This window comes from Carcharhinus amblyrhynchos, chromosome 30 (genome assembly GCF_965287045.1).
Source record: "Carcharhinus amblyrhynchos chromosome 30, sCarAmb.v2.hapA, whole genome shotgun sequence".
Classification (NCBI taxonomy): Eukaryota; Metazoa; Chordata; class Chondrichthyes; order Carcharhiniformes; family Carcharhinidae; genus Carcharhinus; species Carcharhinus amblyrhynchos.
Genome location: NC_137353.1, coordinates 14,562,989 through 14,587,635, shown reverse-complemented (window position 1 = coordinate 14,587,635; position 24,647 = coordinate 14,562,989). Strand labels below are relative to the sequence as shown.

General features: G+C 43.8%; 1 protein-coding gene across 5 annotated transcripts in view; it reads left to right on the top strand.

Annotated features, from left to right (window-relative positions):
* Positions 1–24,647, top strand: part of LOC145359990 (calmodulin-binding transcription activator 1-like) — a 1,101,467-nt gene that overhangs the window by 545,474 nt on the left and 531,346 nt on the right. For all 5 annotated transcript variants that reach the window (XM_080214885.1, XM_080214883.1, XM_080214884.1 and 2 more), the window contains exon 4: positions 21,819–21,954. In XM_080214885.1, coding sequence (XP_080071011.1) covers positions 21,819–21,954 — 136 coding nt within the window. The remainder of the gene's footprint in view (positions 1–21,818; positions 21,955–24,647) is intronic.

Below are 24,647 nucleotides of genomic sequence, written 5' to 3'. Positions count from 1 at the left end.
CCAGCGATCTTTGCAGCAGCAGCAGTATGCTTCCTGGGTAATTTTATGGGAGGAGTCCCATTCGAGAGTCTGGAGTTGGGAGCGCGATTCAGCACAGTGAGACTGCAAGACCAGCCGACGACTTTCACTGTGTGCACAGTAAGGGTGCCGCTGTGTGCATGGGGCGTGCTAGAGAGCTGCATGAACTGGCTGGAGGCAATGGCTGCCACTTTCTCATCACCACTACTATTCCTTACTGCATCTCCAGCAGGTTGGGTGGAAATTGCAAGACTCTACCCACAGGGGGCCTCAGACATGCCAGTTTTAAGGGGGGAGATTTGCTTTATTTGTTATGGTGCTTCCTGTCACCAGATGAAATGCAGACACAGAAGGTGTCTCATCACCCGGGCAACGCTGGTAAAGTAAACTGACTGCTAATCAGTTGCTGATGATGGTAGGTCTGTCATATGAGAAAAGACTAAGTCGGTTAGGATTGTATTCACTGGAGTTTAGAAGAGTGAGAGGGGATCTCATAGAAGCTTATAAAATTCTAACAGAGTCAGACATAGTAGATTCAGAAAGAATGTTCCCAGTGGAGGGGGGAGTCCAGAACTACGGGTCACAGTTTGAGGATAAGGGGGTAAATCTTTTAGAACTGAGGTGAAGAGAAATTTCTTCACCCAGAGTGTGGTGAATGTGTGGAATTCACTACCACAGAAAGTAGTTGAGGCCAAAATGTCTGATTTCAAGAAAAAATTAGATATAGCTCTTAGGGCTAATGCAATCAAGGGATATGGGAGGGAAGAGGGATCAGGATATTGAATTTGATGATCAGCCATGATCAAAATGAATGGTTGAGCAGGCTCGATGGCTCCCCCCTCCTTCTAGTTTCTATGTTTCTATGAGCCTTCAGAAGATTCCCACCACTACTGGCTGGGTTGGCAGCATCACATGGCACCTTCAGGAAAAGAATGAGGTCGGATCATGTCAGGGAATCTCTCTCTGTCTGACTTCCTCATCCATCACCCCTCCCCAAATGCACTTCTGAGTTCTTGGAAAACATTCAACTCCAATTTATGGCATTATAACAAGCCATTCACTCCCCACTGCTTCTTGCTAGTATTTATGCTGCACACAAGTCTCCTCCACTCTATTTCATTTTATCCAATTAACATACGTTATTCTTTAATAGCTCAGAATGCTGATCTAGCTTTCTCTTCAAGTCATTGATACTACTCACCTTAATTCTACTAAGTGTCAGCTACAAATACTTGGGAGGCTGGAACTTCTGCACCAAGTAACTCACCTCCTGACCCTATTCCCAAACTCTATTCACTATCTACATGGCAAAGTCAAGAGTGTAATTGAAAGTTCTCCACTTGCCTGGATGAGTGCAGTTCCTACAACACTCAAGAATTTCAACACCATCCAGGCCAAAGTGGCTCACTTGATTGGAACTCCATCTAAAACCTTAACTGTTCACTCCCACTATCACCGGTGCACAGTATCAGCAATGTGTACCATCTGCACGATGCACTGCAACAACCCATAAGGCATCCTTTGATAGCACCTTCCAAACTTGCAATGTCTACCCCTAAGGGGGCAAGAGCAGCAGACACATGGGAACACCACCATCTGCAACTTCCCTCCAAGACACACAACAGCTTGACTTAGAATCCCTACAGTGCAGAGGGGGCCATTCAGCCTATTGAGTCTGCACCTAATCTCCAATAGAGCATCTTACCCAGGCCCTCTCCACATAACGCCACTCATTTACTTTGCTAATCCGCCTAACCTACACATCTTTGGACACTTGAGAGCAATTTAGCATGGCCAATCCACCGATCCTGCACATCTTTGGACTGTTGGAGAGAACTGGAGCACTCTGAGGAAACCCACGCAGACGCAGGGAGAACATGCAAACTGCACACAGACAGTGACCCAAAACTGGAATTGAACCCGAGTCCCTGGCACCGTGAGGCAGCAATGCTAACCACTATACCACCGTACCGGAATTATATTGCTGTTCCTTCATTTTGCTGGGTCAGTATCCTGGAGCTCCCTCCTTCACAGCACTGTGGATGTACATACACCAGATGGACTGCAGTGGTTCAAAAACACAACTCATTAGTGCTTTTACAAGGGGAATTAGAATAGAACAGAATGGAATAGAATCCCTACAAAGCAGAAAGAGGCCATTCAGCCCATCGAGTCTGCACGAACCATAATCCCACCCAGGCCCTATTCCTGTAACACCACATATTTACCCCTGACCTGCTGCTGACACTAGGGTCAATTTAGCATGGTCATTCAACCTAACCTGCACATCTTTGGAATGTGGGAGGAAACAAGAGCAGTAGAGGAAAACCACACAGACCCGTGGAGAACGTGCAAGCTCCACAGAGATAGTGACCCGAGGCCGGAATTGAACCCGGATCCCTGGCGCTGTGAGGCAGCGGTGCTAACCACTGTGCCGCCCTGTTAGAGATGGGCAACAAATGCTGGCCTTAGCCAGTGATGCCCACATCTGTGAAAGAATGAATAAAAAATGCATTTCCTGAGTGGCAATGAAAATTATAATCTGCCGTGCTTTGGAAGAAAAACCTCACTCGGTTTTCATTGGTTGTTGCAAATTTGTTTAATCTGCTCAGTGATGTGAACAACCACGGGGAAAACTACCGAGAGAAATCTCAATGCAATTTTTCCCTGACGCTGAAGCTGATGCAGTCACATTAATTTTACATTGCAATCGGCATTATTCATCTTCAGGATCCCATGGAGTTCAAAAATATTTGTTGCAAATTTAAATATGGCCGTGTAAAGAATGAACCCTTGATATCTGAAATTCTTCAACTATTTTAATTGAACATTTATTTTAAACCTGTCAGTACTCTGTTAGAGGAATTTAATGCAGAGATGTTGAATGCTTGCGTGCTTTTGTCCCTCAGTGTAACATCAAGGCCTTCAATTTTTTTTCTCCCACCCTGGAGAGCTGAAATGTCCTTGAAATTATAGTTGCCCATCGTCACATCTAAATCTCTGAGCGCTTTGTCAGAATTCAATGGTGTACCATTTCAACAGATACCTGAATCTGTTCATTTTTAAGGGGTTTAACGTCTCTGTTCTAAATAATGCCCTAAGGCACTTTCTGGAAATATTCTGAAGGCTTGGGCACTAAATGTGGCCCAATCTAATTGCAAAGCTTTCATCCATTGTACTTTCCAATGGCTCAGGTGTTGATGTCATGGAAGGTGGGGGTTTGGAGTGGGGGAGGGGGGGGCATTGGCTAGTCTCTTTAAAGCCTGCCTAAGGTTCCACAGTAGCTTCATTACTGGGTATTAATCTCTGAAATGCTTTGACCTTTCAGTCAATGGAACAATATTGGGGCACCCCCCGAGCCCTCACCCCCCCTGCCCTTGGGTTGAAGGGGGCCAAGGCCCTTTGGAATGGGACAACAGCAATGTGGCAAAGAATCAGAGCGGGGAAGAAGTAAATCAGGAAATGATGATTAGGGGATGCCAAGCTTCTGACCTCTTAGCTATTCCTTTTGGCTTTTGCAATACATTAAGAAGCGAAAATTATTCATACTACGTTCTGCCTGAAGAGCCAAGCAATAATTTATGATTCACACAGCTTTGGAACAGCACGGTAACGTTTCTCGAACCTGTAATATATAATCCTGAGATTCAGGCCTTTTTTCTGTTGCAGATTGTAAACTGCCTTTATAAATATTGTGGAGCGTAAGACACATCCAGAAATCCTATGGGTTTGGTTAGCCTGTTGTTTACAGAACTGCAAAATCAAAATAATTGTTATTCTCCTGCACCCGAACACTGATGGTGGCAGGGGGCTGTTCCGACTTGAGGGACTGGTTCTTGATGTTGATGCTTGGGTGAAAATCCATAATATGCATGTTATATGAACACAGGGACGGGGCTGGGTGCACCAGAGCTTGAAAATTAACCTATCCAGGCCTGCTGCCAACATGCATGCGCAAACTGACATGCTTATTTTTCAGCACCAACCTCTGGACAGCTAGCAAATCTTTGCCTGAATCTACCCCTCGTTATCCACGGGTGAAACAGTACTACCCTAATGACTGTCCAGACTGCTGGTACTGATATCCATACACATCGCCATGAGGCTATGCTGCTTTATTCCTGAAAATTTTCCAACTTTCAGCTGACTGGAAAATTTTCAGTTTGAACTGAGACAGAATAATCTTCTTCAAAATGCAAGGCCACATTCTAAGGTTGAGGTGTGACTCAAGCAAATCACTCAGGCAGTGTGAAAAGAGCGACATTTTCTATAATTCAGATACCCATTGGAACTTGTAACTAAGAGACATTAAAAATGCCAAGTACTGCATAAATGAAACAATGGCTGACAAAGGCAGATATCCAAAATTTCTCGGAAATGCACAATGGGTGAAGTATGTCAAAGCACAGCGGTGTGGCCACCAGAGAGAGATTGCAAATGACAAAGGTGATGTCAAGGGATTCTTCAGCAGAGAAAACAGGCTCTCTCCCTCTCTCTATTTTGTTTTGGAATAAGAGCATTGCCTAGTTCGAGACACCAACTGTACCAGAAATCTACCAGCGAGTTGAGATCTTGTAATAATTGCATTATCTTCCATATCTGACTGCATTTGTGAAACCAGCTAACTGAAATCAGCCGTAGTGTTTTCAAATCTATGCCTCAAGACCAATTAAAAGATACTTAACCACATATACATTTTTTATTGGCTTCTAGCCCCTCTTATTTCTGGTGTGTGTGTGTGTCTGTGTGTATGCGTGTCCCAAAGACTCCATGAGGGCTGAATGTTTAATGGCACATTTTGTTTTGGGCTTAGCGGCTGTGAAATTTGCTTTGTTTCAAGGAAACCTTGATTGTTTGGCTCCTTATTAATTACAGCTTGAATAGTTGAATACATACTCATTTAAAAAAGCATATCCTAATGAAAAATAAACTTAAACCCCTGTTGTGACCAAATTAGGAGATTGTGTAGGGGAGAATGAGTTCACTCCCTTCTCACCTGGTTATTACAACATATACGGTCACACGGATAGATTTCCATGTGTTTATGTGACACATATAGGTTTCCATATGTTAATGTTACGCACGTATTGGTTTCCTCTTACACACATACAAGGTTCCACATTGCAACCTTCCCCAAAATTTCATCCCATGTTCCCCATTCGATTTATGCAACTGTTTTACAGATTTATAAATCTACATGACTATCCTAAAACTAGGAGCTAGTAACTAATCCAAGGAGTATAACTCGATCTAGTCCATTCTAATGTAATGATTTTTGATTGTGTAAATAGCACATAAAATCTTCCAGTAGCTGTTGCAGGAGCACGGGTGAGGGAATTCTCAGGCTGGTGGGATTCTCCTGTCTCGCCAGCAGCGCTGCCACTCCCGTGGTTTTCACAGCAGTGTAGAGTGACACCAATCCCATTGACGGTGGTGGGACAAGAGAATCCTGCCACTGGTGAACAGCATGCTGTACCCTGCTGCTAAGAAACATGTGGCTGGGAACCTGGAAAATCCCCCTCACATTTTTATATCACGTGAGCCTTATCACACACAATAATGTGCATTTCCTTTAGTACAAACCCTGTGAACAATGTAGACACTGAGAGTGTACAATCAGTATCATGACATTTTGCTTTTTCACGTAAGGTATATCTGATTACAAATGCAGAATTTTTATTCATATGAATGCACAATATTCACTTTTGAAGGTTAATTGTGGTGGGGGAAGGGGGTCGCAAGGCTGAAGGTTCGCCTAAGGCACCTAATACTCTTGCGCTGGCCCTGTGTCCCCATCAAGTAATTAATTCATTTTAATTTTCACAGCTTGGTTACTAGTTAGTCATCTAATCCCTCAGCCCAACTCTCCTCATGACCGATGCCATTATTTAATTGAAGGGACGAGCTGCTGGCCTCCTCCAGGCTTCTCTATCAATTTAATTCAATCACACATCACCAGATGATGGGTGAAAATAGCCCCTTTGACCCGCTCTTTATTTGTGTCTGTTTTGCTTCCTCCTGGAAAACTTGGCTTTTATTAGTTGGAGGAACTGTGGGTAGCAGTTTTAATTTATTTCAAATTTCAACCTGGCACTGAGGGTTCATTTGTTGAGGTTGCACAGAGCGTGTGGTGGGTTTAAAAGAAGCTCTGCTCTCCTGCAATGCCCTGACAGCCAACATCAATCGTACCTTTAGAAAGAACTCCAACCCCTTCACTACACCCACGCACTTACCTATCGGTCTCTGAAGACCAAGGCTGCTGATTTTAATTGCAGAATGTAGGCCATGCTTTTGCTGTGGGCCGCTGCCCATTGAGGATTCCAGCAGATTTGAGATTTCTGAAGCCTGTTTTTTTTTCACTGTTGCTTAACAGGTAGGGAACATTCATCCTGTTTACATGAGCCAAAACATTACGTGGGACTCCAGTGGGAAGGAGCATTGCTTCAAGTTGGGCTTCGGCACATTTTTTGCATCTCACTTTGACCAAATTCAGCTTGTTAATAATATCCTTTTGATGGTGCAACACACAAAGGAGATAACTGATACCTTGGGGGAATAATTTGAGATAACAGGCTTTGCATTTATGATTTGGAGTGGCATTTAAATGGCCCGTAACACTGCTAGCTTGTACCATTACTCAATGATACATATTCAACACCAATGTTTTGCTTGGGATTTTGAAAGCTGAGGAGTTTATCACTGAGTGAGAGTTGACTTGAAAGAAAAATCAATACATTTGTGTAGCACCTATCATGATCACCCAATGTCTTAACTAACTTCACAGTCATTCAAGGGAAAGTAAAGTTTATTTATTTGTCATAAGTAAGACTTACATTAACACTGCAATGAAGTTACTGTGAAAATCCCCTCCTCCCTACACTCTGGCGCCTGTTCAGGTACACTGAGGGAGAATTTATCATGGCCAATGCACCTAACCAGCACATCTTTGACTGTGGGAGGAAACCTGAGCATCCGGACAAATCCTATGCAGACTTGGGGAGAATGTGCAAACTCCACTCAGGCAGTGACTGAAGCTGGGAATCGAACCTGTGTCCTTGGCGCTGTGAGGCAGCAGTGTTAACCACTGTGCCACCCACAAGGTATTTTCTTGGTGTGTAGCCACTATTGCAGTGTAGGAAATGTGGCAGCCAGTATACACCCTCAGCAGCAGCTCATTAATGACCAGATAATCTGCTTTTGCAACATTGATTGAGGGGTCAATATTGGCCAGGACATTGGTGATAACTCCTCTGGTTTTCATGGGATCTCTTCTGTCCACCTATGAGGACAGATGAGATCTCAGTTTAGCAGCTCACCTGAAAAAGGCACCTTCGTCAGCACTACATGAAGTCCTTGGCTTTTGTACTCAAGTCCTGGAGTGGTACTCGAACCCACAACTTCCTGACTCAAAAGTGAGAGCGCTACACCTGAGCCCCAACTGAAAAAAGAAGCAGGAGGCAGAGGATAATGGTTGGCATTTTTGTGATTGGAAGCCTATGTCCTGTGGTGTACTGCAGGGATTAGTGCTGCCACCCTGACCAGATCAGCTAACCCAGCATGGAACAGGAAATGATTGTGCACCTTCTGAGGCTCAGTAAAGCACTGGGCATTGTATTAACCAACTGAGCCTGCAGCAGAGCTGAGTAAGCAAGCTCTGTGGAAATTGGAGAGCAATATTGTAGGGCATATCAGTAGGCAGTCTATTTGGTTAGCCTAAGTAAAGCAATAACTTACACTGTGACTTGTAACAGAGTCACAGACGCTTGGATATTGAATGCGGAGTTGGCTGGTAATCAAGTACAGATTACCTACACAATAAACTCACAGTAATGAAGTTATGGCAACTAAATCTACATGGGTGAACCCCATGAACTCAGCAGTGAGACCAGCATACTGTCAGTCAGAGCTCCCGTGGTTTCTACATGCAGCAAAAGGCAATGGGAAACATAAAAATCCGTCTCATCCACCCCACCTACACTGAATAATAGATAGCAGTGGGTGGTTGTCTTGCCATAACTGGGGTTGCTGTTCTAATGGGACTGAAGAGATTCAGTTCTGCTTTTATCACGCCTTGGAGACGACGCTGGAGCAAGTGGAGAAAATATTTAAAGGATGGTACCAGAACTGAGGACTTGCAATTCTCGGCAAAAGATTGAACAGGGTGGAGCTTTTCCTTTTGAAAAGAGAAGAAAGACTCGGAGGCGACTTGATGGAGGCTGTTAAAATTATGAATGAGTTTCTTGCGATAGATGTGAAGAGAATATTTTCGCATGTGGGGAGAATCCAGCACCAGGGGTCATAAATACAGGATAGTTACTAATAAATCCAAGAGGGAAATAAGGAAAATTCCTTCAGTCAGAGAATATGGAACTCGCTATTGTATGAAGTGGTTGAGACAAATAGCATCGATGCTTTCAGAAAGAAAGCAGATAAGCACATAAGAGAAAAGGGAATATAAAATATTGCTGAAGGACAGAGATGAGGTAGATGGAATGCAAGGAGACTTGTGTAATATAAAGGCAAGCAGAGACTAGTTAGATCTGTTTCTGTGCCCTACGTATGTAATTCTAATCTATAGGATTTTGCCTTTCGATATGGGCATTCTGTGATCCCATTTTTTCTTTATTCTTTTGTGGGCATCGCTGGCTGGGCCCAGCAATTATTGCCTATCCCTAGTTTCCCAAGGTAGTTGAGAGTCAGCCACACGTTGCTGTGGCTCTGGAGTCACAGGTAGGCTAGACCAGGTAGGGACAGCAGATCTCCTTCCCTGAAGGTTTTTCCGACAAACAACAATGGCTTCATGGTCATCAGTGGATTCTTAATTCCAGACTTTTTTTTATTGAATTCAAATTCTACCATCTGCTGTGGCAGGATTCAAACCCGGGCCCCCAGAACATTAGCTGAGTTTCTGGATTAATAGTCTGGCAATAATACCACTAGGCTACTGTCTCCCCATTTATAATGTGGGTATGCCGGCGTTGGACTGGCGTAAACACAGTAAAAAGTCTGACAACACCAGGTTTTAGTCCAACCTATTTATTTGATAATATACTCACTAGCTTTCGGGGTTACCCCCTTCGTCAGGTGAATGGAGAGTTCTGGCCTCAGACAGAGCATACATTATCAGCCACTTCAGGTCTTGAACAGCAGGTTAGGTGTAAGGATTCGCATTTTAATCAGTAATCTCTAAACTGTCTGTGCTTTATATGCTCTGTCTGAGGCCAGAACTCTCCATTCACCTGACGAAGGGGGTAACCCCGAAAGCTAGTGAGTATATTCCCCATTTATAGTCAGCCCTGTTGTTTACGTGACTGAATATGTCATGTTCGGCAAATATTATATAGGATTGTGGGATGTTTTGGGATTTTTGCAAGTATGTTGGAGGTTACATATTCCTCAGTTCCCATCTTAACCTGTTGACCAGCCATTGCTCCTGAAAGGCAGGCTGATGTTTCCTTTCCCTAGGACTGATGTCCCCAAACCTCTCCAACTGATTCCCCTCTTTTGGTGCACTTCTTGCAACTTACCTTTTTTGTCCAAGCATTTTAGTTACGTATCTAAGTGGCATGGTGTCAAATTTAAAACAAAAGCAGAAAATGCTGGAAATATCCAGGTCAGGTAGCTTCTGTGGAGACTTTTGAGTGAACCTACCTTATATTAGGTTGATCTTTCTCTACACCCTAGCTATGACTGTAACACTACATTTTGCACCCTCTCCTTTCCTTCTCCCTTATGCACTCTATGAATGGTATGCTTTGTCTGTATTGTGTGCAAGAAACAATACTTTACATTGTATCCCAATACATGTGACAACAAATCAATCAAGTCGATATACAGTAATTAATGATGTCTGCAAATGATTTGAAACATGCTGGAAAGGTGGCAGTGCCAGGGACCCGGGTTTCATTCCTGGCCTGGGTCACTGTGTGGAGTCTACACATTCTCCCTATGTCTGCGTGGGTTTCCTCTGGATGCTCTGGTTTCCTCCCACCATCTGAAAGACATGCTGGTTAGGTGCATTGGCCATTCTAAATTCTCCCTCAGTGTACCTGAACAGACACCAGAGTGTGGCGACTAGAGGATTTTCACAATAACTTCATTGCAGTGTTGATGTAAGCCTACTTAAGACATTAATAAATAAACTTTAAACTAGTTAAATATAACACTTCCTTTGCATTATTCTGATTTCATCACCACCAACGCTCAGTAGCAGCCGTGTGTGCTATCTACAAGATGCACGGCAGCAATTCTTCAAAGATCATTAGTCAGCACCTTCCAAACCCACAACCATGTCAATCTAGAAGGACAAGGGCAGCAGATACATGGGAACACCATCACCTGCAAGTTCCCCTTCGAGCCACTCACCATCCTGACTTGGAAATATATCGCCATTTCTTCGCAGTCGCTGGGTCAAAATTCTGGAATTCCCTCCCAAATGACATTGTGGGCCAACCCACAGCATGGGGACTGCAGCGATTCAAGAAGGCAGCTCACCACCATCGCCTCAAGGGTAACTAGGGATGGGCAATAAATGCTGGCCAGCCAGCACCACCCAAGTCCTACGAATGAATAAAAAAAACTACCCCAGGGAGGTGTGGATGCTCAGTAGTAGAGTTTGTTCAAGAGAAGGAATGATAGCTTTTTGGACAATGAGGAAATTGAGGGATACCACTATCGGGCAGGAATGTGGAAATGGGTTAGGAGTTATGGCAGACCGAGCTCAAGTGGTTGCCTGACCTGTTCCTACTTCTTATGGTTCTGTGTTCATGCGTTTGTAGTTTGTGAGAAGTATCAAAAGGTAGGCTGTGGAAGGGAACCTGGGGGTGTGTGTGTGTGATGCAAGTGCTTCGTGATGAGTGATGTCTGACTGTTTTACCCTTGGATTTGTTTGGGAGCACACAGAATGGGTGTTGCAATGACTTTCCTCTGCAGCTGCTTCAAGTTCAAACAATGTGGTTCCCTGTGGTACATCGCTATAAATGCAAAACAAAATGGCAGCAGAGAGGTGTTGCTGCTGTTGACAGCTGTTCACCGTATGAAGGATTCTGTCCTCAAGGAGACGACATAAGACCGTGGGGGGCAGGGTTTGGAAAGTGTTCTGTGTGCACTGCAGGAAGTCAAAGAAAAATTGTATCTTTGTTCCTTGCCTCTCTCTCTCCTAAAGCTTTGAAACTCACTGGGATACTCGCAGTCCTTCAGTTTCTCACTGAGTTGGCCATCCCTCATGCAAGAGTGGAGTCGGTGACTGTACTTACTTGATTTTAGCGTGCCACTGATGAACCTAATCTCTTTCCCTGGTCTCCAGGAGCTGCCAGTGCAAATAAATTGGGAGTAGGAATCACACAAATTTCCCCCCTCCATCCTTGTGTCTGAGTAGGCTGAGGCCAATTGTTGTATCCAGTCGAGGTCACCAACTGAGGCTAGACGGGGCATTGAAGGTCAAATTATGTGCTCAGCATGCCTACACAGGGCACTTTGATCACAAGTCCACAGGAAGAGCACTGCTGACTCTGTTTATATCACACATCAAATAAGCGGAACTATTTGCCATATTGGCGTGGATCTACCTCTGAATTCTGGCTGGAGCTGGGATCAAGGTGGCTGGGCCTCTTGGCCAAGAGCAGCCATTTCTATGCACACAACAAAATTAGAAAAATGCTGGAAAATCTCAGCAGGTCTGACACATCTGAGGAGAGAGAACTGGACCAATGTTTCAAGTCTGGATGACCCTTTGCCAGAACAGTCATTTTGATCTGTTCCGTGGGGAATTGGCACTCTCACTGCCAGCTCCCCTCTCGCACAAATGCTCAGCAACTCTCAGACTAACCATCCTTGCTGAGGGTCCCACTAACTCCTTGTGAGTGAGGGCTCAGGGTTGGAGTTGGCTGAAATATTTAGAGTAGAGTTGGTGAGAACAGCAATGGCTGTTGATCAGGAAATGTCTGGTTGGCCATAGAACTATCTGGTCTCTTCCTCCAAGGCATCTCTAATAATCGTGGTGGATAGCCTTATTAAAGAGCTGTTTTTGGGTGAAGAATTCTGGTGCACGTATTTCTGTGTCTCCAATTCACTTTGATAGCCTTGAGTCATAGAGGTTTACAGTGTGGAAACAGGCCCTTCAGCCCAACTTGTCCATACCACCCTTTTTTTTTAAACCCCTAAACTATCTCCAATTGCCTGCATTTGGCCCATATCACTCGATACCCATCTTACCCATGTAACTGTCTAAATGCTTTTTAAAAGACAAAATTGTACCTGCCTCTACTACTATCTTTGGCAGCTTGTTCCAGACACTCACCACCCTCCGTGTGAAACAATTACCCCTCTGGACCCTTTGTATCTCTCCACTCACCTTAAACCTATGCCCTCTAGTTTTAGACTCTCCCACCTTTGTGAAAAGATATTGACTATGTAGCTGATCTGTGCCCCTCATTATTTTATAGACCTCTATAAGATCACCCCGAGCCTCCTATGCTCCAGAGCCTCCTTATAATTCAATCCATCAAGTCCCGGTAGCATCCTAGTGAATCTTTTCTGCATTCTTTCTGGTTTAATAATATCCTTTCTATAGTAGGTGACCAGAACTATACACAGTATTCCAAGTGTGGCCTCACCAATGTTTTGTACAACTTCAACAAGGCATCCCAACCTCTGTATTCAATGTTCTGACCAATGAAGCCAAAGGATAGAATCTAAGAATCCCTACAGTGCAGAAGGATGACATTTGGCCTACATCGACCACAATTCCACACAGGTCCTATCGCTGTAATCCCTATATTTTCCCAGCTAATCTCTCTGACGCTAAGGGGCAAATGAGCATTGCCAATCAACCTAACCTGCACGTTTTTGGACTGTGGGAGGAAACCCGCATACATGGGGAGAATGTGCAAACTCCACACAGACGGTGATCCGAGGCCGGAATTGAACCCGGATCCCTGGCACTGTGAGGCAGCAGTGCTAACCGCTGTGCCACTGCCAATGAAAGCATTTTCTCACTGCTACCCGGAAGGGACCTACAGGATATAAAATGGGGCAGTCTCGATACAGTTTCTAGTGGACAGGAATTCATAATTAAGAAAATGAACTTACAGTTTATTACTAACCAGGCAAAGTGACTCAGTGAGTTCACAGGCAAGGCAAGTGTTAGAAATAGAATTGTCATAGCAGTACGTCAGGCGCACTATTCTGAAGTGGAGTTAGAGTAATTTGTTGGGAAAGAACGAAGTTTACTCTCAAAAGTTGGCAATATGGTCAGAGATGGAGAAAACCATATGACCCGGAAGAGAGATTGAAGCTCAGATTGATCTCCTTATTACATTGAAGATTAAAGTGTGATGAATAGAGACCATCAAAATGATGACGGACTTTGACAAAGCAAATCAGGAAAAGCTGTTTTCTCTGCCAAGTAAGCCTGTTAGCAGAGAGGTCATTGATTTAAAATAGTTGGCAAAAATAAGAATGAGGAGGCTTTTTTCACATCTTGTTAAGATCTGGAACGCACCACCAGAAAAGGTGGTGGAGGCAGATTACCTGAAGAGCTCTAATTTTCCAGATAATGGTGTTTGGGACTAATTGGGCACCTCCTCTCATGAGCTGGCACAGACGCAACAGGTTGATTGGCTTCCTTATCTGCCGTAAGATTCTGTGACTTGAACTTACCCATCCAGAAATGGCCTACTGCTTCCCATTTCAGCAATTGATTGTTCCTCGAGAGATTCCCGAGTTATTCTATCCAGTGCTCTGTCTGGGAGTCCATTCAATATATTGATCACTCTCTCTGTGGAGAACTTTGTAACATCAGTCTTCAATCTGCCGTTTTCATGTTTGAACTTCTATCTCCTTGCCCTTCTTAATGTTTACCTTAATCCTACCATTTCCTATCTCATGTACCTTCGTAAAGTCACTTCTCGGCCGCCTTCTGCCAAAGGTGATAGCCAATATTGCTCAATCTTACATCTAGCTTCTTAATCCTATTTCTTTTCTGATTTGAATTGGATGAAGGCATCAAGCTGACCAGGTGTCTATATGGTTTGAGTGTGCCTGTCTCTGACTTGTGCTCTGGCCTTTGGCTTGTATCATTCAGCATTCTGTTTGCTTTGATTACTGATGGCGTATGTTGGACACTCTTCAGCTGTTCCAAGCTATCAGTGCTTTACTGAAAGGATCGATGTATAGTGTGTCACCCCCAGCTCTATGAGGGTGAAGGTGCTCTTGAACAGTTGTTGCATAAAGTCGGTTGCTGAGGAATTGGCTGTGTAATTTATACCCCAGCTGGTCATCTTTCCTACTCAAGTTGATTAAAAAAAAGGAAATCACACCGGCTGTAGAATACATGCCATTTTGCTATCGGCCACTTTGCACTAGATACCGAGAACCAATTTCACCCTCTCTATGGGCAGCACAGTGGTTAGCACTGCGCCTTACAGCACCAGGGACTGAGTTCAGTTCCTGGTTTGGGTGTTTGCACATTCTCCCTGTGCCTGCGTGGGTTTCTTCCAGGTGCTTCAGTTTCCTCCCACGGTCCGAAAGATGTGTGGGTTAGGTTGATTGGCTGTGCGAAATTGCCCCTTAGTGTCAGGGGGGTGAGCTAGGGTAAATACTTGGGGTTATGGGGATAGGGGCTGGGTGGAATTGTGGTCGGTGCAGACTCGAAGGGCCAAATGGCCTCCTTCTGCACTGCAGGATTCTCTGTGTCTATCTCTTCGTTACTTTATTCCCCTCCAAATGACAAACTGATTTTGTTGATAGAATTTCCTAGGATACACTTGTAACGTGGCTGGGACCTCCTGCTGTGATTTGACGCAGTATTGCTCCTGTAAGCACGAGCATCACCACAGGAAAGCCACAGTTTTATCTAATATTATTTTGAAAGCCCTCTGGAAACAAATGTTATCAATTATATTTGGAATGAATGTTTCTGCACATTGTTTTTACGGAGGATTTCCTTCCAACAGCGAAGGGCTCTGTCAATGTTGCCCGATGTTGCATCTTTATTCATTGATTAATGAAACAAGCCATCTGCTAACCCGAAATCTTTATCTCCATGTTGTCTCCCAGAGACTGTGAAATTGGATAATGTATCACCAACAGGTTTGGGTCACCTTCTTGCTTGGATTGAGTTCACTTCCAGGATTATCAGTTGCAAGGGATTTGTGACTGAAAGGAGGGAAATGTCTCTCTGACTAACAGCAGGGTTCACAAGGACAGTCCTTGCCTGTGAGAGGTGGCAAGACTGACTCGAAGTCTCCCTTGAGTTAGCTGATCATTGCCAGGAGAACTGTTGAGGTGCTAAATTTGGCCTCCCTTCCTCATAGAATCCTACAGTGCAGAAAGAGGCCAATTAGCCCATCGGGGCTGCACCAACAACAATCCCACACTGGCCCTATCCCCATAACCCCACACATTTACCCTAGCTAGTCCCCTTGACACTAAGGGGCAATTTAGCACAGCCAATCCACCATACCGCACATCTTTGGACTGTGGGAGGAAACTGGAGCACCTGGAAGAAACCCACGCAGACATAGGGAGAATGTGCAAACTTGGAAGGAAAAGACTCAACCTTGGTTCCTGTCCCCAGTCACCTCAATTCATTGACCTCTACTGGAATTTTTTGTGGGGGGTAGGATAAGGTTAAGCTATGATTCCTGGGATGGCAGGTCTGCCATATAAGGAGAGGCTAAATGATTATGATTATATTCACTGGAGTTTAGAAGAGAGGGGATCTCATAGAAACTCATAAAACTGTAACAGGGTTAGACAGGGTAGATTCAGAAAGAATGTTCCCGATGGGGGTATCAGAACCAGGGGTCATTGTTTAAGGATAAGAGTAAACCTTTTAGAACTGAGGTGAGGAGAAATTTCTTCACCCAGAGAGTGGTGAATATGTGGAATTCACTACCATGGAAAGTAGTTGAGGCCAAAAGATTGTGTGATTTCAAGAAGAAATTATATGTAGCTCTTGGGACTAAAGGGATCAAGGGGTGTGGGCGGGAATGGGAGATCAGGATATTTAATTTGATGATCAGCCATGATCATAATGAATGGTGGAACAGGCTCAAAGGGCCAAGTGGCCTCCTCCTGCTTCTAGTTTCTATGTTTCTATGTGATGCCTCTGCGGTCAACTAGCCTCATGACGATTGCACATGAGGGGTAGCCGATAGGTCAGGTACTGGAGGGTTGTCCTTGTCTCCGCGTGGACAAGAGAATGCGTGGGGAAAATGGGATGTTATCAGACATAATGGGAAAAAGACTCCTAATAGACACTGTGCAGCCACAAATAAAATGCTAAGTAAGATGTAGAAGACCTCACATCCAGTACATTAATATTAATTTCCAGCTGTAGAGATTAACAATGTGGTAAATGAAAAATTGTGAGACCTTTATAAAAAGCAGTCATTATGAATTTTGTGAATCGAGGAGCTTGTTCGAGTCTCCATACTAAGCAATTCCTGATCGCTGGTTTTACTGGAATCTATCTGAACAACCAAAGTCATTAGAAAAATCTATTCTGGACATAAAACTTCTAAAATAATCTATTAATATATTAAACAATACAGATGCTTGGCTAATGCCCTGATATTTTTTCCCTTTATAGTGGTCCTCCCCGTGTTTTGTTTCTGGTGCACACAGCCCCTTCGCCAGTTCCAAAGAATGTAACAGTACAGAAGAGGCTATTCAATCCATCAAGTTGTCATACTCCACATAAGTCAAGTCCCATTCTCCTACTCACACCACACGGCCTTTTAATATTTCTCTTTTTTGAGAAACTAGGGAACTTATTTTCCAATGAATTTGTCGAACGCTGCGAGTTTCTCCTAAACCTATGGGTGGCATTGCGGCACGGGTTAGCACTGCTGCCTCACAGTGCCAGGGTCCCAGGTTCAATTCCAGCCTCGGGTCACTGTCTGTGCGGAGTCTGCATGTTCTCCCCTTGTCGGCATGGATTTCCGCTGGGTTCTCTGCTTTTCTCCCAAAATCCAAAGATGTGCGGGTTAGGTGGATTGAAATTGACCCTTGTGTCAGGGGGTTAGCAGAATAAATATGTGGGGTTACAGGAGTAGGTCATGGGTGAGGTTGTGATTGGCACAGACCTTGATGGGCCGAATGGCATCTTGCTATACTGTAGGGATTCTATGTTCTAAAGCTTTCTGCCTTTCTTCCCTCTTGCTTCTTAAAAGCTACCTCTTCCACCAAATTTTTAGTCATCTGTCGTAATATCTCCATCAGTGGCTCGGTTTGGTAATGCTCCACTGAAATGCCTTATTTTTAAAATATTTTCATGGGGTGTAGGTGTCATATGCAAATCCATTTATTGCCCATCCCTAATTGCCTCTGGGAAGCTCATGGTGAGCTATCATCCTGTACTGCTGAAGTCCATCTGGTGCAGGTTCACCTATGGTACTGTTAGGAAGGGAGTTCCAGGAATCCATTCATAGTGAAGGAGCGGTGATATATTTCCGAGCCAGGATGCTATGTGGCTTGGATGGGATGCATGGTTCCCATGCATCTGCTGCCCCTGTCCTTCGAAGTGGTAAGGATCACAGGCTTGAGAGATATTGTTGAAGGAGCATTGTTGAGTTGCAGCAGTGCATCTTGTGTATCATACACGTTGTTACCTCGATGCTCAGTAGTGAAGGGAACAAATAGTTAAGTTGGTGGATGGTTTGCCAATCAAGTAAACTGCTTTTGTCCTGGATGGCATTGAGCTTCTTGAGTGTTGTAGTAACTATACTCATCCAGGCAAGCGGAGAGCGCTCCATCGCACTCCTGACTTGTCGACAGGCTTTTGGGGGTCAAGGGGAGTTCTCCTGTCCGAATTTCCAGCCTTTGAGCTGCTCTGGCAACCACAGCACTTTATTGGCTGGTCCCTTTCAGTTTCTGGTCAATGTTAACCCCAGGATATGAACAATGGGTGATTCAGCGCTGATAATGTCATCGAATGTCAAGATGAAATGATTAGGGGGATTCTCCTTGTTGAAGAGGGCCATTGACTGCCACTTGTGTACCATGAACATTGTCCAGGTCTTGGTACATAAGAATAGTGGCTGCTTCAGTATCTGAGGAATTGCGAATGGTGCTGAACTTATTAGTGAACGGTGCTGAATTTATTAGTGAACATTCCCCACTTCTGAGTTGATGTTGGAGGGAAGGTCATTGAAACAGCTGAAGGTGGCTGGACCTAGGACACCCCACTGAGGAACTCCTGCAACGATGACCTAGAACTGAGTTGATTGACCTCCAACAACCACAGCCATCATCCATTGTGCTAGAAATGACTCCAGCCTGTAGAGAAATTTCCCCTGATTCCCAGTGGCTTCAGTTTTGCCAGGGCTTCTTATAATCACGATTGGGAAAAATGCTGCCTTGATGTCAAGAGCAATTACTCTGACCATCCCCCTCCCTGTTCAGCACTTTTGGCTGAAGATAATTGCAAAGCCTTGCCTTTTGCACCAGCATGCTGGGCTACCCCATCATGAGGATGGGGATGGTATTGGAATCTCCTCTTTCAGTTAGTTGTTTAATTGTCCACTGCCATCATGGTGGATACAGCAGAGCCGCAAAACTTTGATCTGATCCCGTGGTTGTGAGATCACTTTACTCTGTTTATTGCATGCTGCTCCTGCTGTTTGGCATACAGGTGATCCTTTTAGCAGAGTGACAGTCCCACCTGCCACAGGAATCATAGTGGGCGGGGGACAGACCACGCAAAGGTCCATCGACCTCAGGTGAGAATTTCCAGTTTTGGGGAGAATGTGGCCAGAAAGTCCTGCCCAAAATTTTTGAACACTAATTTTAGGTCTAATCAAACCAGGAATAATGCCAGTCACATTATCTACCTGTCACAGATGCTGCTGTCCATGACAATATTAGTAGGAGTAAAGTCTGCACAGTCCTTGTTGTGTGGCCCTATTAGAGATAGATTCAGAGCAGTTCAAATTTGGGCATCCATGAGACACTGTGGGCCATCAGCAGCAGAATTGGATTCAACCACAGATGTAACCTCATGGATCAGTATATCCCCCAATCTAACATCAGCATCAGTACAACACAGGATTACCTGTGAAAATTCCCTCCCTATAATTTTTTTATTTATTCGTGGGACATTGGCATCGCTGGCTGGTCAGCATTTATTGCCCATCCCTAGTTGCCCTTGGAGGGCAGTTGATAATCAACCACATTGCTGTAGCTCTGGAGTCACATAAAGGCCAGACCAGGTAAGGAAGACAGATTTCCTTCCCTAAATGACATTAGTGAACCAGATGGATTTTTTCCGCCAATTGATAATGATTTCATGGTCGTCCGTGATTCATAATTCCAGCTTTTTCTTTATTGAATTCAAATTCCATCACCTGCCATGGTGGGATTTGAACCTGGGTCCCCAGAACATTAGCTGATTATTAACTAGTGATAATTCCACTAGGCCTTTGCCTCCCCTCTTGAAGGAAGCACCACTGTGTAAATAAGAAGTCATAATTTGCCGTAGGCTCACCTCAGGACGAATGTTTATTTGCACTTAATAAAATTTAGCACTGATGTTACAACAGAGAAAAGACAATCTTAAATTATGTGAGTGTATCTGAGTCTGAAATGGAATACATTTACAAGGGCATGGGGCCCTTTAAGGACATAAATGAACAAATTGATTGTTTTCTACCTGAGTCTCTTTGCAAGCGTTTCTATCAAAAGGCAATCCGCCAAATCTCACTGTATTATCTGTTTGGGTCTTCAGGCATTGCATTCTCAGGAGCTGGTGTGTAAGGGAAGAGATAAGAGAGCAGCCAACTTGCCACAGTTTTAGCTGTAACAAAAGATTAAAAAAATAGCAGTAATGTGTGGCGTTTGTCTTTCCCTTGTTTATCGATCTATCATTGCAACAGAAGTTCTGTGTTGGCAAAATTTAAGTTGAGAGAGTAGTGTGTTGTTTCACAGCCTCTTAGCTGAGTCCTTAACCCTTTGTTAGCCAGTGTTCTGAGTTTTTTCTTTTGCCTTTTACAAGAGGAACAGGTGAGGAAGGGCTTTGTTGGAAAAATATCCTGATTAAAGTTATCTTTATGTATATCTGGGGGTGGCGTTTGTGGCAATTTGGTTTTTTCCACTTCATGTTCATCATGAAAGACAATTTCCAATGACAATCTCTGGCTAGCCTTGGTTCCAAAATACAGCTTTATATCTGAAGCTGTTGGGCATTTTGTGTCTCAGAGTAACCAAATGCCTCTCATACTGCAGACATATGTACTGTCATCTGTCGAAAACCATGCTAACGGAGCATATAGTTCAGGCTAAAATGCCTAATCAACTTTATTGCAAAGCGTAAATTTATTTGGGACAACCTTAATCAGCTCAGAGCCTATAAGTACAGTACCTACACTCACTGGTTGACTATTTCAGATTATTATAGCAGCTTGACAGCCGATGTTTTCTGATTTGCATGTGTTTGCAAAGAAAGATTAAGGATGGTTCATGTGCTAAATATAACTTGTGTTTCCCCAAGATGCAAGCAATAAGTGGTTCATTAGCATAATCTTGATAATCGAAAGGACACCCTTCATCCACTTGTGTTGGAGACCTCATTGATCCCTGTCTGTCTGTGAAAGGAATACTGATATCAAAATATCTGTTTAGTTTTTACAACGAAAACAGTAATTGAGATAGATAGGAGAAAAGGTTGTCATGAAAAGGCGGAATACAGAACAGTAAGTCTGTTTAGCAACAAAAATGTGCATTCCTACGGTGCCTGTAATATACTAAAGCATCCCAAGATGCTGCATAAGAGTGATTATCAAATCAAATTTGACTCCAAGCCATATAAGGAGATATTTATCAATGATATCATTTTCAAGGAGCTTCTTAAAGGTGGGGAGGGAAGCAAAAGGGTTTTGGAAGGAATTCCAGAGCTTAGGGACTAGACAGCTGATGGCATGACTGCCAATGGCTGAGCAATTAGAATTAGGGCCGTGTGAAAGGCCAGAATTAGAGAAGCACAGGGTCTCCAGGCTTGATATGACTGCCAGAGATCGAAGGCAACTTTGTTTGAAAACAATGCAAATTTTAAAATGAAGGCATTGCTGGACTGGGAATTAGTGTCAGTCAGCAATCACAGGGATGATGAGTGTAAGTAACTTGGTCAGCGTTAGGATAAGGGCAGATAACCTTTGGATGAGCTGAAGTCTAGCTATATGATCCACTAGTGTGGAGTCATGTAATGTATATATACGGCGGAATTGTTCTGGGTTGGATTGGTGATGGTGTGGAGACAATTAAAAAGGGAGATCTATAATTTTTTTAACAGTGATGTGCACCAGGCTCAGTATAAAGATATGATAATGGGCCAACAAGTGCAGGCACACCTCAGGTTCAATTCCCAGTCTCTGATGTTAATTAGCCTTAGTCTGGGAAACACTAACGGAGCTACAATTGGTTTCAAGACTCCTGGGAGAAGGAGGGGAAAGGTTCAGACAGATGTTCAGAGGCCATGTCAGGAAACACCACATGCATCACTCCTGAATCTCATCCATAAAATCTACTTGTAAAATTTGACCCTTACAGTCATGAAGTTTCTGCACTTAGGAGAGACATCTGAAGACTCTAGCATTATTGCAAGTAGGAATCAATGTGCCGAGGACAGTAAGATCGAAGAGAGATATAACATGCACGAAAGTGGTCCATTCTCTAAAGGCAAAATTAGTGTCCTAAAGGCAGAAGCTTGTTTGTTTTCAAATGGGGAGAGGTGCCCCTAGAACTGTTTTATTTGGGTCCTGTATCCTTATTTCCAACCCTGTTTCCTCCTTGAAATATTGCAGGCCCCAGAATGGCTCCATGATCCTATACAACAGGAAGAAGGTGAAATACAGAAAGGATGGCTACTGCTGGAAGAAACGGAAAGATGGGAAAACTACACGGGAGGATCACATGAAGTTGAAGGTGCAGGGTGTGGAGGTAAGGGCTGGAGTAACACTCTCAAGTCTGTTTTGTACTTTTCCCATTGAACCCTTGTTGAGAAAATCATCAGGGACTAGTGGAAGAGGGGTGGTGCTGTGACATCTCCTCACCAGTCTGATTGATGACAAACCTCACAATTTCACTTCACAGTTATACAAAAAAATCAATGTTAAGAATTACTGAGTTGACAGAACACTTGAAACTCAAACCTCTTGACGCTGTTTCAACTCTGAGAGCCTCCTTATAATGTAATGAAAAGTTACTTTTAACAGCACTATTTATTGTTTTTCTCCCCTTCCCTTTGCTAAGACTTCCGTCATTCCCACTATTTGGAGCTGAGAGAACCAGCTGTTAATCTGGTCCGTGCCTCCCTGCCAAAACCGTAAAGGACAACGGCAACTTGTATTTTCATCGCAACCTTTGCATAATGCAATGTCTCATTCAGTGGGTGTGGTGTGGGGAAAGTGTCGGGGGGAATAATGATAGGAAGCAGGAATGAGACATCGTCTGACCAAATATACATGCAAAGTATGTTTGACTTTATCGGAATTTCTTGAAGACCGATATCAAGGTAAAGTGATTTAGGGAATGAGTTCTGAAGGCTGAAGATACCAATGGTGTAGCATGGGTGAGCAGTCATGAGGAAAGGTACAAACATTAGGTCATCTACACTCATTTTTTTCTTTCTTTCTATACTTGTACCAATTAAATGACCTTCCTATTTCTTGAACTTTCTTGCTGAAAGGACTGCAGGCAGCCTATTTCTTTGCTAACATCCCTTATGTTTGTTCATAGGAAGTCTGTGATGCCATCCCAATTATTACATTATTGTACTGCTTTTGTTCCATTGAACTTGCATTGTACACATCATGAGTTCAGTCCCCACTGTGGCAAATTGAATCTAGTAAATCCAATAATTTGAGGGTTGGAACTGGGCAAATTTATCACAAAAGTTGCTTAAAACTCAACTGATTTGCTAACGTCTTTTTAGGATAGGGAACCTGCTGTTGCTATCTGGCCAGGCCTACGTGTTGCTCTGGTTTCAGACAGCACTGTTGACTCTGAATACCCACAGAGCATTAAGGCCAATAGATTAAAATAAAATGCCATGGTTTTCTAGGTTTCCTCCCAAAGATATTCTCCAAGGCTCCTGAGACAGTATCTTCCAAATTCGCAAACTCTGCCATCAGGGAGGACTAAGGCAGCTGGGAATATCACCACCTGTAAGTTTCCCCCCAAGCCACACAGCATCCAGAATTGGAACTATATCATCATTCCTTTACTTCCACTGGGTCAAAATCTTAGGAGTCCCTTTCTGACAGCACTGTGGGTCTACACCACATGGACTGCAGTGGTTCAAGAATGCAACTCACCACCACCTTCTCAAGGGCAAGTAGCAGTGGCTTAGTCAGTGATGCCCACATTCTGCAAAAGAATATCAGCGATATCTCATGTGGCTCAGGTTAGAAGCTGTGTCAAATATTGACCCTAAACCATTGGTCTGCTACTTCAGATAGAGTCTTCAAGTGCTGCATTTCTCAGTGTCCCCTGTTCAAATCTTTCTTTACCATGAGACTTACTAACTGCGTGACCTGCGGTTAGATCTTTCCTAAATAGTGAGGCGATTGTGTCACACTGAACCCACTAGATTTTTGTAAGTACTTCTCTGTCCATTACCTACCTCTGACTCCACTGAAAAGGACATGTTAGAGAATGTAGGTTCAAAGGGCAGAAGAAGATTTTTTTGTACCTGAGATTGCCCAGTGGGTAAATTCTGTGTGGTATTAAGCCAGATGGAAGTGTGAACCCCAGCTTGTAATGAGATCGTTGATTGCGGGCAGCACATTATTGGGGGAATTTCCCCATCCCACTCACCAAGGGAACTGTAGCAGGGGGATGGTGGTGCAAAGATCCGTTGACCTCGGGTGGGATTTTTCCACCTTGGGGTGAGCATGGCCGGAAAATCCTGCCTAATGTGTTACATTTGGCCGCTGGCTCAATAGGCTAAAAGGGAAAGATAGGTGGGGTCCCATCACCTCGCCATGATACAGTGACCCTAGTTCAATAGAGTCTGTAATTGGGTGAGAGCAAGATTGGGCTTGATTGTGATACATGCCACAGTTGCACTTTCTGACCCATAGATCATCTACACTCACACATCAAGATGGGCCTCTTGGTGAAGGTACCACAAGAATTGGTAGCTCTCATGACTCGGGATCCCACTGAGGGTCGGCTCCTTCAGGAGAGGCAGGGCCACTTCCCAATTGAACCGTTGGTCACCTGTTTTTGGATTATGTGACATTGTGACTGTTAATGATAGAGTTAGAAAAAGCCACCGCAAGTGGTGAAATGGGCTAAATTTATGAATACAGAATGTAAGCAGCAAGTGACACCCAGTCACTCATAACAGAATAGCCACAGGCACCTTCAGTTTAAAAAAAAGGAGAGTTCAAAGTTTACTTTGCTGTCATGTTAATTATATAATAGCATAAAAGAGAAAACTGCTTGTGGGAATGTATTCAAAAACACATTTGAGCAGGGTAATGAAAAATCCTGTTACTTGTCATTTTATTAATAATTGACAATATGTTTATTAGATTTGCATGGGCAGAGAATCCACTGTGAGCTGGTAAGTACATGTGTGACATTTAAAGACAGAGCCAGCAAATATCTCACTCCTCCTTGAGCCA